Genomic DNA, 15,969 nt, shown 5'->3' with positions numbered 1-15,969 from the left:
TTGGCAATTGCATTCCCATTTAGTTTCTGTATTACTCTCTTTTTTCAGTTCTGTACAATAATATAATATATATTTAATGAGATACACCGAAGTTCCTCTGCTACCGAGATCGATAGATTACACATTCATTCGCTCGCGCGTATTTTGGACTAAACTGTATAGTCGAAGTGAGTCGGACTAGAAGAATAATCTTGTCAATTCGAGAGAGTCGCTTGATATGGGTGAAATTTTGAGCCAAAATCAAGTTCGTTCGTTGGTTCTTTGGAAAAACAGACTCACGCACGCAACATCTTACAGTTAGCAGGTTACAGTCTCGCATAATCACATTGTATTCATTCTCATCTCACGCAAACGCCACGAATATTAATTGAATTAAAACTAAAAGAGGATGTAACTCAAAAGTACAAAACTGTTTTCAGGGTGTTGACTCTTTTGATTTTGTTGTTACATCAGACTATTCAGCTACCAGTATTAGGTAAACACAATTATCACGGTGGAAGATTAATAATAAAATATACACCGATTCTAAGATTTCCCAGTCAACTCTTTCTGTTTCTCACCCATCTTCAGTGTCAGGGCTAAAGGAAATTTGTAACAACTAATCGGGAGGCTGACGGGCCTCAAAATCGCTCACGAAATGGACCAGAGACCAAAAGAGAGACACCAAAAATTCGCTGAACGCCTTCATATCGCAGGATAATCACAGAAACACATAAAAAGTTAATTAAATTTGAGATGTAAACACGCAAATCTGGGGTAGCAGCAAGAATTTCTGTTTTTAAAAATCCTCGACGCTGATTGGCTGTGCGCAGCGCGAATGTCAACAGTTCCTACTGTTGCCTAGCAACCGTTTGCGCGGGAGTAATGCGTGTTGCATTCGCAAATCAGTATCAAGAGAATTTCATTCGCAATTAAATCGTAATTTAATAGGTTTCCGTGATTATTTAGATAGGCGTTCGGCTCTTTACGGTCTCGAGGACTACAACGTGCAAACTTTTGTATAAATTCGGACAGTATCAATGACGTCATTCTTGCTGGCGAACAATAATGAAAGTCAAACAAAGGGCCTTTTGAGGACAAAAGAAGTGATGACGTCAATTATGACACTTTTGTCCCTCTCATAAAGTCAGCATCGAACAATACTCGGGTTAAATTCGTCCATCATTTCAAAACTTAAGAAAAAAACAATACACAGTGGTCCTTTTTCCCCTAAATAAAAATAAAGCCGGGACTTGAGATCATTTTCACAGCAATCAATGGTGGTGGATTAGAGAGTATGTTTTCCAACAAGGAAACTCTTTAAGGATTCGAGTCTTTTTTTGGATTTGACGGTTTTAGCAACGTTTGAAAGTTTTAAGAAACTAAAATCAGTCAGCCAACTGCCGTAAAATCGTTGGAAAATGACTTTAATGTATCATAAAATTATTTTTTACGTTTCTACGGCGATTGGCTTAACTGATTGTGGTTTCCAGCACATCTTAAGAGTCCTAAATCCCACCGGAAGTGCCCGAAAATAGAAAGTAGTAATACAGTGGCGCCATCAAACACTAATTGTAAGCAAATTGTGAATTCGATTTCCGTGAAAGGATTTAGGACCTTCAGAGCAAACTCCGTCAAATCAAAAATTTTATTCCGTCGAATCCTGAGGAGAATTTCCTTGCGAGCAAAAGCGGGCGGGAAGAAATCACAGTCACGCCTCGTCCTCATCGTCATCGGCGAACTTGATCTCGTCGTCGAGGTCCTGCTCGCCGGCGAGCGTCTGCAGCTTGAGCATCTCGCCGCGCGTCCGGTTGTCGGCGCACTCGAAGACGACCCGCTCGTCGTCGTCATCGGCGTCCACCGAGTCGGTGGGCGTGGCCGGCGGGATCCACACGAGGTAGGCCGGGTCCATGCCGAGGTACGAGCCCGGCACGGCGCTCGCGTTCTGCACGTTGTAGTCGTAGTAGTCCATCTCCATCTCGCTCTCGGTGCCCGTCAGCGAGTACTCGGAGCCGCCGGTCTGCAGCACCCGCTGGTGCGACGGCAGCACCTTCTGCAGAAGGCACTTGGCCCGGTTCTGCTTCTCCTTGTTCGCCTTGGCCACCGGCGGCGCCGCCGTATGCTGCTGCACGCATTCGCTCGACTCGCTTTTCACCGTCGAGTCTTCCTTCACAGGACTGATGCTCGCCTTTTGCAACCTGAAAATAATATTAATTAATTATGCGTTTATCATTTGTTTTGTATTAGTTTGAGAAAATTAAACGAAATAAATCATTTAAACATGGCATTTTATTCGTTATATTTCCCAAATACAAAAATATTCTTGAGATAAATGAACTTTCAAGAACAATGCGACAGCAGAGACAACTGCGCATGCTTAGCTAATTGTAAGAGCAGTGAACGATCTTAAGTGAAGCTAGCGCAGCTCTAGGAGTCACGTGACTCAATCCCTCCTTCTCATTGGCTAAGAATCATCGCTAACTCCCTCCTAACAGCTGGTGCCTGCTCTCGTCCAATGAGATGGCGGGATTTAGTCACGTGACTACTTTCTGAAGTCGCGGTCTCCGCGGACGCGGTCTCCGCGGACGCGGTCTCGGCGGTCGCGGCCTCGACGGTCGCGGCCTCGGCGGTCGCGGTTTTGGCGGATCCTATTACTTAATATTAAGCTCGCGCAGCTCTAGGAGTCACGTGACTCAATGCCTCCATCTCGTTGGCTAAAAATCTTTGCTAACTCCCTTCCATACTCTCTCTTAACAGTGGGTGCCTCCTCTCGGCCAATGAAATGGCAGGATTTAGTCACGTGACTACTCTTGGCGGTCGCGGTCTCCGCGGCCGCGGTCGTGGTGGTCGCGGTTTTGGCGGATCCTATTACTTAATGTTAAGCTCGCGCAGCTCTAGGAGTCACGTGACTCAATCCCTCCTTCTCGTTGGCTAAAAGTCTTCGCTAACTCCCTTCCATACTCTCTTTTAACAGTTGGTGCCTGCTCTCGGCCAATGAGATGGCGGGATTTAGTCACGTGACTACTCTTGGCGGTCGCGGTCTCCTCGGTCGCGGTCTCCGCGGTCTCGGCGGATCCTATTACTTAATGTTAAGCTCACGCAGCTCTAGGAGTCACGTGACTCAATCCCTCCTTCTCATTGGCTAAAAATCTTCGCTAACTCTCTTCCATACTCTCTTTTAACAGTGGGTGCCTCCTCTCGGCCAATGAGATGGCAGGATTTAGTCACGTGACGACTTTCTGAAGTCGCGGTCTCGGCGGACGCGGTCTCGGCGGTCGCGGTCTCAGCGGTTGTGGTCGTCGCCGATCCTATTACTTAATATTAAGCTCGCGCAGCTCTAGGAGTCACGTGACTCAATGCCTCCATCTCGTTGGCTAAAAATCTTTGCTAACTCCCTTCCATACTACCTGCTAACAGTGGGTGCCTGCTCTCGGCCAATGAGATGTCGGGATTGCGTCACGTGACCACTCTTGGCGGTCGCGGTCTCGGCGGTCGCGGTCTCGGCGGTCGCGGTCTCGGCGGCCGCGGTCGTGGTGGTCGCGGTTTTGGCGGATCCTATTACTTAATGTTAAGCTCGCGCAGCTCTAGGAGTCACGTGACTCAATGCCTCCATCTCGTTGGCTAAAAATCTTTGCTAACTCCCTTCCATACTCTCTCTTAACAGTGGGTGCCTGCTCTCGGCCAATGAGATGGCGGGATTTAGTCACGTGACTACTTTCTGAAGTCGCGGCCTCGGCGGTCGCGGTCTTGGCGGTCGCGGCCTCGGCGGTCGCGGTCTTGGCGGTCGCGGCCTCGGCGGTCGCGGTCTTGGCGGTCGCGGCCTCGGCGGTCGCGGTCTTGGCGGTCGCGGTCTTGGCGGTCGCGGTCTTGGCGGTCGCGGTCTTGGCGGTCGCGGTCTTGGCGGTCGCGGTCTTGGCGGTCGCGGTCTTGGCGGTCGCGGTCGTTGCGGATCCTATTGCGGTCACGGTCTCGGCGGTCGTGGCGGATCCTATTACTTAATGTTAAGCTCACGCAGCTCTAGGAGTCACGTGACTCAATCCCTCTATCTCGTTGGCTAAAAATCTTTGCTAACTCCCTTCCATACTCTCTCTTAACAGTGGGTGCCTGCTCTCGGCCAATGAGATGGCGGGATTTAGTCACGTGACTACTTTCTGAAGTCGCGGCCTCGGCGGTCGCGGTCTTGGCGGTCGCGGTCGTTGCGGATCCTATTACTTAATGTTAAGCTCACGCAGCTCAAGGAGTCACGTGACTCAATCCCTCCATCTCGTTGGCTAAGAATCTTTGCTAACTCTCTTCCATACTCTCTCTTAGCAGTGGGTGCCTGCTCTCGGCCAATGAGATGGCGGGATTTAGTCACGTGACTACTTTCTGAAGTCGCGGCCTCGGCGGTCGCGGTCTTGGCGGTCGCGGCCTCGGCGGTCGCGGTCTTGGCGGTCGCGGTCTTGGCGGTCGCGGTCTTGGCGGTCGCGGTCTTGGCGGTCGCGGTCGTTGCGGATCCTATTGCGGTCACGGTCTCGGCGGTCGTGGCGGATCCTATTACTTAATGTTAAGCTCACGCAGCTCTAGGAGTCACGTGACTCAATCCCTCTATCTCGTTGGCTAAGAATCTTTGCTAACTCTCTTCCATACTCTCTCTTAGCAGTGGGTGCCTGCTCTCGGCCAATGAGATGGCGGGATTTAGTCACGTGACTACTCTTGGCGGCCGCGGTCTCCTCGGTCGCGGTCTCCGCGGTCGCGGTCGTGGCGGATCCTATTACTTAATGTTAAGCTCGCGCAGCTCTAGGAGTCACGTGACGTGACTCGATCCCGCCATCTCGTTTGCTAAGAATCTTCGCTAACTCCCTTCCATACTCTCTCTTAACAGTGGGTGCCTGCTCTCGGCCAATGAGATGGCGGGATTTAGTCACGTGACTACTTTCTGAAGTCGCGGCCTCGGCGGTCGCGGTCTTGGCGGTCGCGGTCGTGGCGGATCCTATTACTTAATGTTAAGCTCACGCAGCTCAAGGAGTCACGTGACTCAATCCCTCCATCTCGTTGGCTAAGAATCTTTGCTAACTCCCTTCCATACTCTTTTTTAACAGTGGGTGCCTGCTCTCAGCCAATGAGATGGCGTTATTTAGTCACGTGACTACTCTTCGCGGCCTCGGCAGTCGCGGCCTCGGCAGTCGCGGCCTCGGCGGTCGCGGTCTCGGCGGATCCTATTGCTTTTGCTTATGTGAAGCTAACGCAGCTCTAGGAGTCACGTGACTCAATCTCGTTGGCTAAGAATCTTCGCTAACTCCCTTCCATACTCTCTCTTAACAATGGGTGCCTGCTCTCGTCCAATGAGATGGCGGGATTGAGTCACGTGACTGCATGTGAGCTTCACTGCTCTTGCTGGGCATGCGCAGATGTCTCTACTGTCGCCTGCTCAAACTGTTGCTTTCTTCACAGACTTTTGAACGCGAATTTCTCGGTTGTTTTATTTCCCGCGGCTATGGTTTCGACGTAATTTGTAAATCAGAACTCGCGCGCTTTTCGTTTGATACCAATTTCTGCGCAGATGGCTTTAATTTTGACGCTCATCAGCATGAGAAAAGATGGGAACGTGGATCTGCGCAGGGCGCATGCGCGTCGGTCCGATAATTGGCGCGACTCTGAATTTAAGAACTCTGCTCAAAATAGGTTTTCAAGGAATTTCACGTTTCATGCCTCTTTTCCATGAATTTTGAAGCTGATTTAGAAGATTTTAGAGTTATTTTTTGCAGTATTTGATGGTTTAAGACGGTTTTAGAATGTTTCAATTGGATTTAAACTGCCCAATTCATACTCTTATGATGGTTCCGCAACGATTGGAAGCTCTCATTTATGTGTTTTTAACCGTACAGTATGCAACCATTTTTTTTCTGATGGCGGTTTCCTGAAAAATTGATTTCAACTCATCCAGGATACTGACAATTTTAATTAAAACAAAAATCGTTATTTATTTGATATTTAATGCTAAAAGCTCTTATTTGAAGGAACGGAGCACTCATTTGGAAATTTATTCCGTCGAATTTATTTACCAACCTAATTTTTTGCCTCGCTTTGCGTCTCTTTCCGGGCGAAAAGTGCTGTTTCCTGTTCACTTTGGGCGTCAGCGGCTTTCGCTCTGAGTCCGAAATTTCGTGCTCGTGCTCCTTCTCCCTGCTGTCCTCGTCGTACTTTTCCGGCAGCGACTCGACGGACCCGGCCACCTCGTCATCCTCCTCCAAAGCCGCTTTCGGCGCCTTTATCTCGCTGCTGGCGGAGTAAAAAAAGCACAACTTTGATCTTGGCGCGCGGAGAGGAGGGAAGGGGTTGAAAATCACTTACGCCACTTTTTCCTCCTTGAGTCTCTCGTGCTTGCCGCTGCGTCTGCCGCCGCCAAAGTGCCGCAGCGAGATGATTTCAGACAGCGTCGTGTTGGACGTGAACCTGCTGACGCGCCAGAATACCAAATTCGCCATTAATTAAGGATGCAACCGAAAAATTTGCCTCTAGAATAATTTATGTGGAAAAGTGCGATGAAAAAGTCTTCAAAGTGTAGTGAACGTTAAAAGCTTTATTAACTTTTAATCCATGGATAAAAAAATGTTTAGAATTTTGAGTCTGCTCGTTCTTGTTGAAATTAAATACTTTCCACTCGCGCTGGCAAATTTATTCGATCATGCTTGACGCGCTGCCGTCAAAAAGTGACAGATCAAATTAGGGATGAAAATTGATCGGAAGCCAGGTGGAAATATTGTTATTTTAAATATATAACATCTCATTGAAAGAAACAGCTATTTTTGGCTTATCAAATTACAGGAGAGGAATGAGCAGAATGTTTGAATTATAAAATTTTCACATAAAAAATGATTTTTCGCGTCATTTCAAGCAAAGTTTAATAATTAAATTGCCTTAGGAGAAATTAATTAATTCGATTCAAATCACCGGTAAACCTCAAGGGTCTAATTCTGCTTCATCCTTTTTGTTAATCATATCAATTAGCTAATTTGAAGCGACGGAAGGGTATTATATAGTTGACGTACCTGCCGACGCTTCCGCCGAGGCTGTGGCACGGCGAGATGGGTTCGGCGCCGGCGGTGCGTTGGTACTTGTGGTAACGCACCACGTACTGCAGCAAAAGCAGACACGAGAGCAGCACGACCATCGCCATGAAGCCGACGGCCGCCAGGTGCGTCGCCGTCCGCAGCGGCACCTCCAACTCCGGCTCAGCGTCCACGGCGCTCACGCCCGACAGCAGCGGCTGCACGCTCGCGTTCTGCACTCCAACAGCTGAAAAAATGTCCAAAAGTTTTTATTTAACTGCTAAGAAAATACGTCAGTGAGAAAAATCGAAATACTCTTGGAAAATTTGGGAATTTGTGATAAAAACAAGCTTTATTTTGTCCATTTTAAATACTTTTGCGTCCTGGCAAGTTTGAATCAAATTTTCAAACGGATTTTTTGGGAAATTTGGCACAGAGAAATAATTTTTCAGCTTATTATTTTATCAGCGTTCCGAATTTTCAAAGATTTTTTTTATCTAGCTGTATTTATGAATTTAAAAACGTTTAGCCTTCAGGAATTTCATCAAATTATTTTCAATTTGAAATTTTTGCTAGTTTAAATCACAAAATTTGAACCAATCTTGATTAAAATTTGTAAGTTTTATTTCTATTTTCATGGCTCTTGGTTTTTCGTGCCTGAAACCCACACAAACCACATTTTTTTATTTTCTAATCGACTTTGAGGGTCAAAATAGTCGGAATAAATAATTTTTACGAACAATAAATTTTTTTGACGTGCGAGCAGAGGCGCAAAGCCAAACGCACGTTGCTTTGGCGCGCAAAACGTTTGAATCTTTTGGTCGCTACTGCGCAAGCGTCACCCCTCTGACGTCACAAGCTCTTTCAGCTGCCAATTACAAGCACGCAGCATTGCAGTGACGTCAGAGGGCTGACGCATGCGCATTACCGACAGAAAAATTCAAACGTTTTGCGCGCCAAAGCAACGTCCGTTTTGTTTTGCTCCTCTACTCACCACATTTCGACCAGAAAAATAATTTACTCCACCTATTTCGACCCTGAGGAATAGATTAAATTAATGTGGTTTCGGTAGGTCTTTAATTCTGAACGTTAATAAAGCAGATAATTAATTAACCGACCTTTCATTAATCTGATAAATCTAATCTGGCAACTTCCTCCACTTTTTATACATTGAAATAAATTCTCCTAACGGTCATGCCGTATTTTTTTTACTCACACTTTGCCAGTGTCATGAAAAAGTGTAGTTGCGAAAAGTAATGTTTGGGCGTCGGGTGCGCGTTAATAACTTACGAAACTTTCATCTAATGAAACCCTTTTAATCGAACTGGCCGAAATTTACGAGTACGTACGAAAAAAAGCAACAAATCAAGAAGAGTCGCCGTGACAGTGCGCGTAAAACACGTTCTTTTATGGGCAATAAAGCGTCGCAAACGCAAACAGATCGAAATCTTCACGAATAAACTCGTGCGAGAAGTGTAAACTGTTCCATCAAGCAGGCCGGAGGGGAAACAGATTATAGGCGCGGTGTCGCGCGTAAAATGTTTTGACCCGCGAACATTTATTTTTCTGCTCGGCGAATTCGGCGAAAAGAGCAATAAATATTTCAAGCAAGGCTGTGAGCGCGCCATTCTTTGTGAAAAGCCTTTTTGTCCCGCCACGTTGAGAGAGGGAATTTTTAACTAGAGCGAACAAACAGCCCCTGCCTGCGGCGCAAAGTTTTCGGCTGACGTGCACCGAGTTAATAACAACACATACATAAAGTCTGCCTTTCCAGGCGCTAGACTGCTGTCACACACACACGTCTGTCTTTCATTTAGGACTGAATTAACCATTCAAATTGTAGACGTCTCTGTTTTAGATTGTTTTGAAGAATGATTTGCTATTTCGGGGCTAAATTCAGGACACTATTACAAAGTTGAACTATTCAAATTTAGGTCAAAATTAAATCCGTTGGGTGGGTGGTGGGCTTAATTTATTTCTCGAATTTCAGTCCTAAATATTTTATTGAAGATGGTCTTTGACGAAGTTTTTGAGCCCACCAATCGATTCCTGAGGGTCGAATTAGGTAATATGGATGTTTTTTACGTTAAAAACGTCCAGTTTGACGTGCGAATTTTTTTCCCGCCAAAACAATATGTACGTATTTGCGAGAACTGCGCATGCGTGAGAGCTGGCTGGATCTACCAAAGAAGTCATTCGTACAGGTGGTCTCGTCTGCAAGTCCTCAAACTAGTTCTGACGCATGCGCATTCTCGCATTCAAATTGTTTTGGTGGGAAAAAAAGTTCGCACGTCGCGCTGCACTTTTTTAACGGAAAAAACATCCACTATACCTAATTCGACCCTCAGGAATCGATTGGTGTGCTCAGAAACTCGCTCAAAGACGGTCTTTAATAAATAAAATTGAATTTACTTGAAAATTGCCAAGCAAAACGAGATATATTTGGCCTGAACACACTGGTTAGATATTTCTTGTTATTTTCTCATTTGATTTCTCCAAAAAATTTCAACTGTTATCATTTAATTTAATTATTTAAGTCTCTAGCTTTTCCTTGTTATTTTAAAATTCAATCTCTCCATCACTGTCAGACTCGGTTTGGAAATGAAAAAAAACGCCACTAAATAATAAAAAAGCCTGTCGGAAAAAAGATTTATCCGCAGCGAAAAAAGCGTCTGTCCAAATTTCACGATCAATCAATGATGGCCGGAAAAGAGTAAATCAAGTCGCAGACAGAATTAGCCTTTCATTAATGATTAATTCTGGGCGAGAGCGTGGTGATTTGTGGCGCGCACATGTTTTCGCTTTTGGCCGTGCGCGATATTCGAATGTGGTCAATGGCCAGGGGATTAAATGGGCTGGAGGCCATTAATTATGCACACGCCGGCCGGCCGGAGGGGCTCTGCCTGCTGCCTCCACACACCTATGTGTGTTTGCTCCTGCTGCTGCTGCTGTTGCTGCGAGAGGGCACATACACACACCTTTAACTAAACACCAGGACGTGGGGGATGCAGAAAAACAATCGATAACTCGGGAAGTGTATGTATGTATGTATGTAAGCGAGGGTTCAAGTGCGAGCCGCGAGATCCAAGCTCGGACCAATTGCTTTTACCTGGCAACAGCGGTCATGCACCCAAAATAAAACGCAAATGGACCGGAAATTCCGCAGGACTGGTGCAGGTGTTTCGGGATTTTTTTTATTAATATTCATAATAAATCTCCAGTTAAAACGTATAACGTATCCCTAGACAGGAAACCGGAATCCGGTTCTTTTCCGGTTTTTCCTTTTTCAAATTATATTAATATTAATAAATATGCCCCGCAGCGAAAAAACAGGCTGAAAATTTCAGACTGGTATGTTAATTTTAGTTTACGAGAAATTCCACTCAAAGAATTAAATGAAATGACATTTATTTTTCGATTTTTTGGGTTCTTTGCACCCCCAAATCTCGGGTTCAAACGATCATAATTGCAAAAATTACCCACCGTTAGACTCGTCTTAATCTCCTCAAAGCAGCTAAAGGGTCTTGAGGGTTGCTTACCTCCATCCCCTTACATCCCCATTGCTACAATTTTGAAAAAAGCGACTACTGTTCCTAGTGCCGCTCAATGTTGCATTTTTCAAGCTATATGGCAACTTAGGGGAGGAGAGAAAACACCCCCTAAACCTTTTAGCTACTCAGAGGAGACTGAGATGAGTCCAACGGTGGGTAGTTTTTGCAATTCTGACAATTAGAACCCGAGATTTGGAGGTGCAAAATGAACGAAAAGTGAAAAATATGCTACTTTTTTCGAGTTTTCTTTTTTTGTAATCTTTGCACTTCCAAATCTCGGGTTCTAACCCTCAGAATTGCAAAAATTGCCCACCGTTGGACTCATCTCAGTCTCCTCTGAGTAGCTAAAGGGTTTAGGGGGTACGCAACATTGATGTAAGTTTGTAAACAGTTAAACAACAGAAACTGACGATTTTACATGGAAGCTATTTTTAAATTCAGTATTTTTTTAATTGTTTGAAGGTCGTGGCGTGTTTAATTTAGGCTGATGTATTTAAATGAGAAAAGTTCGTGATGTCTGCCGTTGAATTAAACGCAGGCATGCTACTGAATATAGCGAGCTTCGGGAAATTATGGGAAATTAGAGGAAAAGAGCAGGAAATTTTTTCGGCAAAAAAAGATAACAGTGCGCTGTTCACAGAGTTTGCTGTTTTTGCTTCATAAGCAAAACATGTGTTTTGCCCGGCTATTATGGTCGTTATTTCAGCTAAAAATACTAACGTCTGCGAAGACCAAAATAGCAAAATGTCAGTGTAAATTCTAAAGCTTTTCGTTTAAATGTTGGTTTTAGAAAGAAAAAAATACGACAGACGAATTATCAAAAAAAGAATCGTATTTATATACAATTTAAAATGAGGGATGAAGAGCTTTGCTTTTGAGTGTAGCAAAAGTTTATTCTGCTTGAATTTTGCTTTGAAACTCCCATCCATTAGTTTCTGTTCAAAATTGGTGGCTTTACTCGATGTTTTGGCCGCCCACGGAGCAGAAGCAGCTCTCAAATAGGAGAATAATAATATTTTCATGCACCGCACTGCTTCAAAATGCTTTTGATTGGGCTTCATGAAGGAGGAAACAATTTGTTTGTGATGTTTTCATGCGAAAAAGAATAAATTGTTTCTAATTAAGGGTGGAGTTTTCAGCCAAAACTTAAAAATTGATTTGTCCCTCTAACTGTCTGTAAATATTTTTGCTCTTAAAAAAATTTATATCCTTGAAACTAAAGTTTTCGTTTTCTTACCGAAATTATGTTTATCCTTGAAAGGGATGGAGAAGAAATAATTGTTGAAAACAATGGGAGTTTGTTCAATTTTCATTCGAAACGATGAAAACCGCGGTATCTTCCGGGAATTCTCGGTACCGGGAATTAAATTTGAGTTGGGAGCAGCGGGCGGTACGGGAGCGGGAACTCTAGGGAATCAAGCCAAACTTTATCCTCACGCTTATAATTTTCCACGTTTCTGTAATGTAGGAGCTAGTTAATTCAGTGTGATGTTAAAGTTACAACTGTAAATATTGAAGTTTAAATGTAAAAAATAGAAAAAGGAAAATAATTCAATGGATCTAAATTTTAGACCTTGTCTCTTGCTTGATAGAATTTTTAGTCTCAGGTTTCAGGCCGAATTCAAATATATTTTGCCTGATTTGCTAAATTCAAGAGACGATCGATTCAAGCGTCATTTTTATAATTAAACCAACTTTGTGTTAGCACAATTTCAAAGTCTCAAAATACGCGGGAATTAAATTATTAGGTTGGCACGCCTCTATTTCGACGCTTCTGATTGGCCGCTGGATTGTCTCCTGATTGGACTCCATTATTCCGATGCCATATTTGACTTCTGACCGGCGGGAATTAACAAAAATCGCAATCCGGCACCCGGTGTACATCAGAAAATTCTTACGGACCACGATGTACATTTTTTAAAACAATTATTTTATGGGAAAATCAGTAATTCCTATAAAATAAAATTACTGTTAAACTCTAAGACCCGGGAAATGCCAGAAATGGGAAAATTTTGCCACGAAGAGCACTTGGTTTGCATAATATGTCGAGTAATCAATACAATCATGCAGACGAATTTCACTTGCAGCGTGTATGTATATGTGAACAATGGAAGCACTGGGACTGACCTAGCTGCTGGGCGTGTGCCAAGAAGCCGCCCTTGCACTCGTTGGCGCCGTCCCTGGTGTCTGGTTCGGAGTAAAATTCAAGCAGCATGGAGCGTCCGGTGGCGAGCGCCTTGACGGGCCGCGTGGACAGCGTGTCGGCGGTCAGGTCGGCGATCAGGGTGGCGGCGAGCGAGTCGCCGTCGCGCACCCTGAGCCACTGCTTGCGGCACGCGAGCCGGAAGTGCTCGACCTGCAGCTCGACGGCGTGGCCCTCGTCGTCGGCGTGCACCAACCAGAAGGTGCGGCCCGGACAGCTCTGCGACGAGGTGGCCAGCAGTCGCCGCTGCTTCGCCGCGTTCAGGTGCACCACGCAGCCGCACCTGCAGCCAGGACCGACCTCCGCCTGCACCTGCTCCTCCTCCGCGGGCAGCACCGCCCCAGGGCCCATCATCGCCCAGCCGGAGCCGTCAGGGCAGGCGGACAGGTTGCGACACTGCTCGGATTCTAAGGACTTTCCCTGGATGGGGATGAACAGGAGGATTTTGTGTTAGTCCAAAGACATTTTCGTGTGTTCCAAATTATTCCTGAGGGTCGAAATAGGTGAGGTGAATGATTTTTCAGGTCGAAAAACGATTTGTGACGTGCGAGCAGAGGCGCAAAGTTACTTCGACGCGCGCAACTTAAGAATTTTTTTGCCGCCAAGGCGCATGCGGCAAGCCCCTGACGTCACAACCGTGGCAGCTGATTGTGAGAGAGCTGTGACGTCAGAGGAGAAACGCTTGCGCGCGCAAAAGCAACGTCACAAAATATATTTCGATTATTTCGACCCTCAGGAATCGATTGGAACTATGGTTTCAACTGAAAAAGCATGCCAATCAAAGGAAAATAATGTATTTTGCGTGATGGAAGGGTGAATAGAAAGTTTAAACAGCAGAAGACTAAATAAACAAGTTTTTTTCAGTTTAAAATTCATATATGTTTTCAGACTAGAAGAAGCAAAAAACATGTTTGAATAAGTTTCTGAGCACACCAATCGATTCCTGAGGGTCGAACTAGGTAAAATGAATGTTTTTTCCGACTAAAAAGTCCAAAACGACGTGCGAACCTTTTTCCCGCCAAAACAAAAATTAACGTATTTGCGAGGACTGCGCATGCGTGAGAGCTGGCTGGATGTGACAAAGAATTCATTTGTACAGGCAGTCTCTCTGGAAGTGCTCAAACCAGCTCTGACGCATGCGCAGCTCTCGCAAATACGTTAATTTTGTTTTGGCGGGAAAAAAGTTCGCACGGCGCGCTACACTTTTTTAACGGAAAAAACATCCTCTATACCTAATTCGACCCTCAGGAATCGATTGGTGAGCTCAAAAACTTCGTCAAAGACTGTTTTATAATAAAAATCAACGAATAAAAATGTGAAAATGGCAGTTGATATCAAACCGATCCGTTTTTCAATTGTTTTAAACCAAAGGAGCTCTAAAAACTGTCACCCGTCTAATTTTCCAGGCGGAAAGTGACATATTATAAGTTCACTGTGGGCAACCAGCATGCCTCGCGGACAGCGCGAAGCGCGTGGGAAGCCGAGCGGCAGAGAGAAGCGGCGGCGGCGGGTTACATGCAAATACACACACACACTACGTAACACACACACACACAGAGCGCGCGCGAACTTAATTGGCGTGTTTGGCTTACCTCGCAAAACTTTGCTCCGTACCTCGGGGGCGGCGAGTCGCAGAAGCGGTATCTGTTCCGCACGCCGTAACCACAAGTGGAGGAACAGGTGGTCCACGAACTCCAGCTTCCCCACGCACCAGCAGCCGAATCTGAATAATCAAAAGCACACACGCTATATACAGCACCATATGCCACAGTCTTTTGTGCGCCTTTCCGGCCGAGCAACTCGCTGTTTTCGCCGGAAAATGAGGCAGAAAAGACGCAGCCGTCTGAAAAGAATCTGCAGTTGCTCGCGAGGAAATAATCGGCGCGCTTTCTGCAAGCTGGCGGCCGGAAAACCGCCTGCAGAGAGAGAAATAAAAGTATTTTCCGGCTCCAACGTGGATATCGAGCATGTGAGGCATTGTTTTTCTGGCCGACCGGATTATTTGCTTTTCACGGTGCGCAGTTGTTTGGCAAACGGTTGGTAATGGAAGGTAAAATATTTGCTTAGCAACACGGTTTGATCCAATTGATGCACTCTAACCCGCGCGTGGGCAAAAACCAAATTAATCCCACGCTTTTAGCCAAATGTGCCGCACGTTATTTATATTTCGCATTAACCTAATGACCATAGAAGCATTTTTTTCGTCAATTGCCATTTTAATAGAGGGCATACAGATTTGATTTGAGGCAGGAAAACAATTAATTTCTATATTGATTGAAAATTTACTCATTTTCCATAATATTTTATTTTCTTTACCAGCCAACGAAGGAAAATTACTATCATTTAACTAGGTGAGTCTAGGATTTTGATGAAATTTCGTGGAGGCGTTGCCTTAGTAGACCTAAAATTGTAGGTCACAATTCCAAAATTGCCAAATTTGGTCAAATTTTAAAACAATGATTTTTTAGGGAATTGTATAACTATAGTTTAGGTAAAGATAAAATGATAAATAAGGTGTCTAAAATGATCTACATTGAATTTCCAACAACTTTGCCACGTTGACAAACTTCCCAGGTCAAAGGTCAAGGCCACTAAAGTTTTATCAAAGATTTTAAGAAATTCCTGCACATCGAAGGAAATTAAAAATTATATTTCCGAGATAGCCAAAATGTGCCTAATTTAATAAGACAAAACATATGAAAAAATGGTGGCACGAATTTTCAAAATTTTTGAGAATTTTGAATTTCAATTTTAAAAAACGTGTTTTTTGCCCAAAAAATTAGATTGCTATTGAAATTAAAATAGTTTCTCGAATTTTCGGTCAGATTTGGTGACTAAAAGTAATTCCTTTTGAATAGTCATGAGTTTTTGAGCGGGGTTGAAATCAACCCTTATCCCCAGGGGGTGAGTTTTGATTTTAAATTTAATTTCGCTAAAATTGACCGTCATCGGTATCGTTCTCTATGTTTTCCACCCCCCAAAAAACCAAATCTGAGGGCAATTTTACGTTCGAATTGCTTCCTTCAGGACTACATGACCTATCTGAAGCTGTTGGAGCACTTTGGGCTGCATTTGGCATTTCATATTATTGGAAAAATGCTCAAAAACCGCAGAAAAACCCCTAATAGAACCAGCTTTTCCAGAAAAATGCAGATTTTTTTCTAGCGATTTATAAAAATTGCAACCAACCAGTTCTAAAAAAACA

The 15,969-nt window shown here is 44.6% G+C and overlaps 1 protein-coding gene across 3 annotated transcripts in view; it reads right to left on the bottom strand.

Moving 5' to 3' along the window:
- Positions 1 to 948: 948 nt before the first annotated feature.
- The window catches only part of gogo (golden goal), a 58,019-nt gene continuing 42,998 nt past the window's right edge, over positions 949 to 15,969 (bottom strand). Inside the window, exons 8-13 of one of the 3 annotated variants that reach the window (XM_065483755.1) lie at positions 14,357 to 14,487; positions 12,689 to 13,184; positions 7,011 to 7,257; positions 6,313 to 6,417; positions 6,028 to 6,240; positions 949 to 2,177 (exon numbers count right to left, since the gene is read on the bottom strand). In XM_065483755.1, coding sequence (XP_065339827.1) covers positions 1,691 to 2,177; positions 6,028 to 6,240; positions 6,313 to 6,417; positions 7,011 to 7,257; positions 12,689 to 13,184; positions 14,357 to 14,487 — 1,679 coding nt within the window. In that variant the 3' untranslated portion in view covers positions 949 to 1,690. The remainder of the gene's footprint in view (positions 2,178 to 6,027; positions 6,241 to 6,312; positions 6,418 to 7,010; positions 7,258 to 12,688; positions 13,185 to 14,356; positions 14,488 to 15,969) is intronic. The other 2 variants (XM_065483757.1, XM_065483756.1) reach the window with 2 other exon arrangements.

The sequence above is a fragment of the Cloeon dipterum genome, chromosome 3, assembly GCF_949628265.1.
Source record: "Cloeon dipterum chromosome 3, ieCloDipt1.1, whole genome shotgun sequence".
NCBI classification, from domain to species: domain Eukaryota; kingdom Metazoa; phylum Arthropoda; class Insecta; order Ephemeroptera; family Baetidae; genus Cloeon; species Cloeon dipterum.
This window is presented reverse-complemented; position numbering and strand designations above follow the sequence as displayed.